Source organism: Gadus chalcogrammus, chromosome 19 (genome assembly GCF_026213295.1).
Source record: "Gadus chalcogrammus isolate NIFS_2021 chromosome 19, NIFS_Gcha_1.0, whole genome shotgun sequence".
In the NCBI taxonomy this organism is placed as follows: domain Eukaryota; kingdom Metazoa; phylum Chordata; class Actinopteri; order Gadiformes; family Gadidae; genus Gadus; species Gadus chalcogrammus.
In genome coordinates this window covers 15355728-15358262 of record NC_079430.1, presented here as the reverse complement: position 1 = coordinate 15358262, position 2535 = coordinate 15355728, and the positions used below count along the sequence as shown (strand labels likewise).

General features: G+C 59.6%; 1 protein-coding gene across 1 annotated transcript in view; it reads right to left on the bottom strand.

Annotated features, from left to right (window-relative positions):
* The window catches only part of iqsec3a (IQ motif and Sec7 domain ArfGEF 3a), a 41688-nt gene extending 39621 nt beyond the window's left edge, over window positions 1-2067 (bottom strand). The window contains exon 1 of the mRNA XM_056578779.1: window positions 719-2067. Coding sequence (XP_056434754.1) covers window positions 719-2061 — 1343 coding nt within the window. The 5' untranslated portion in view covers window positions 2062-2067. The remainder of the gene's footprint in view (window positions 1-718) is intronic.
* Between the last annotated feature and the right edge of the window lie 468 nt (window positions 2068-2535).

The following is a 2535-nucleotide window of genomic DNA, read 5'->3' as shown; positions in this document are numbered from 1 at the left end:
AACTAGCAATATCACACGAGGTGATATTTAGCTAATCTACCAGTAACCTCGGATGTGTCTCATCTCTGTGGTTCATTGTAAAGCATGTACTTCTGCTCCCCGTGAACTCTTCTGGTTAACTTAACGCATCTCCTTTGTTCTTGTCCCCGACCACCCAACCTTCCCTCTCCTTCATCTCCCCTCGTTTGGAACGCTTGAAGGTGCTTGAGCTTCAGCCCGGACACGAGCAGCTGACAACAGCCCCTGGGAGCGCTCTGTCTGGAGAGCGCCGATAAACCCCGGGCTCCTGAACGAGCCCTCGAGGAGGGGAGAGGACTGCCTCTCTGTGTGAGTGGCTGCCGGAGTGTGTGCCCTGCTTTTGTTTGCTGGGGATTGTTGGTGTTTGTGTGCGTTCTGGGACAATTACAGATGGGCTCAGCTGCAAACATTTTTTGCAGATTGTGTCAGCAGCCCAACAACCAAAACACAGGTTTTGGTTAGTAGAACCTGGGAACAACAAAGTAGACGGATAAACTCTTTGAATAAAGTGGGCAAGAAACTGTGATCATTCGTTCATTCATTTCCTTTTGGCCCAGCAGTCATGGAGAAGAGGGTCAGTCCCTGAAACGGAGTGTCAACAACCAGTGAATGGAAAGAAGCTATGTCCTGTTAGGGCCTTTCACAGCAGCGACAATCAGTCCCTGGCTACAGAAGAAACCAGCCGTTAAAGGGTACTCACACGTTGAAGAGGTTGAGGCCGATGCGGTACAGCCTCTTCCTCATGACGTCGGTGGACAGCGTGGGCGACTTGCAGCTGGCCGGGTTCTCGCACTGGTAGCGCGGCAGGCTGAGGATCATGGCCTGCAGCGCCTCCTTGGACGAGGCCTCGGACGCCGAGCGCGCCTCCGTGGACACGCTGCTGCTGCTCACCGGCTCCGAGCCGCAGTCCGCCGGGTCCGAGCCGCTGCGGCGCGCCTCCAGGGGCGGGGCCGCGGGGGACGCGGGGGATGCCGTCGCCGTGGGCGGCGGCGGGGGGGGGGGGCTGTGCTGCCGGAGGCTGGCGGCGGAGGCCAGCTCGGCCATCACCGCCGCCTGGGGGGGGCCGGCGGCGGCGGGGGCGGCCATCCGGTCCAGGGGGGTCAGCGGCGGCTGTTCGTCGTCCTCCACCAGCTCCTCCTCGCTGGGGGGCGGGGCCGGGAAGTCGGCGTACTGGCATTCCTCTTCTTCCGGCCCTGCGTCCGGGGGGGGCGGGGGTTCCTGCGGGGCCAGCGGGGGGTCTCCGGTCGGGTGTACCGGGGACCCTACGGGCGGGGGGTCGGGTTCGTGGGGGGGTCCGGGCGGGACGAATGCAGGGGGTGAGGTGGCGGTCGAGGCGGCCGTCGCGGCGGTCGTGAGGGCGCAGGGGGGCGGCGGTACACAGTTGCCCAGGGCAACCGAGGCGGAGGACTCCACGACCGAGGAGGAGACGCGGAAGTTCTGGCTGTCGATCTGCACGGTGACGTCCCGGAACGCCATCATCAGCTTGCTGGCGCTCCGGGACAGGTCCCCCGGGTCCAACGGGTTCAGCGTCGTCGCCTCCTTGTTCCCTCCTCGCTCGCCATCTCCACCCGCTACCCCCGTCCCGGACGCCGCCGCCGCAGCCGCCGCCGCCGCGGCCGCAGCAGCGCTGAAGGACTCTGCGGTGAACTGGTAGCCGCCGGCCTCCTGCAGGGAGCACATGGTCTTCAGGCTCCAGTTGCTGAGCGCGTCGTCGATGGACTTGGCCAGCGACTGCACCTGCTCGGTGAAGGAGTCCTCCAGGTCGGTCAGGGACCCGCCCACGGCGGCGGGCAGCGACGGCGAGCGCACCAGCGGCACGCCGGCCAGGCCGCAGCCCTCGGCCAGGGCCCGCTCGGCGGAGAAGCCCTCGGCGTTCTGCACGCGCACCTTCCGCAGCGAGATGCGCCGCGGGAGCCGGCTCTCCAGCAGGGAGTTGCGGATCTTCTCGAAGTTCTTGCTGAGCTGGTACTGGCGGAAGGCCGTCTGGATCTTGCAGGCGGCGCGGCGGGAGATGAGGTGGCCGCCGTACTTGTGCTCTAACATTTCGATCTGCGACACAAGACGGAGCGGGGGCAGACGGGGAGAGGACGTTAGGGTGCTGACGGGAAGGGGGGAGCTTCAAAATAAGTATAAGCTATGGAGTATTTATTATTTCTTAATTTAACAAAACACACTTTTTACACTTTTAAATGCATCCTTGGGGGAGAGTATTCCTGAAGGAACATGTGTGATAAACCAATAGAAGGATAATATTTTTAATTACAATTGCTTGGATTGATTGGTTGGAGAATAAATACAGAAATTATTCAAATGTTTGTCTCTTCTATAAATAGATGCTCATCAGAAGAACAGAATAATCTACCAGCATGATTATTATGCAAGCTTAAATATAAAATGTCATGTAGCCGATCAACGTCATTACTGAAATCATTAAGAAAGAAAAAATATATTGCTCTTATTTGACAGCAACGTTCGTGAAAACGTTCATCATAACAGCTTATAGCCTATAGGAGCGTT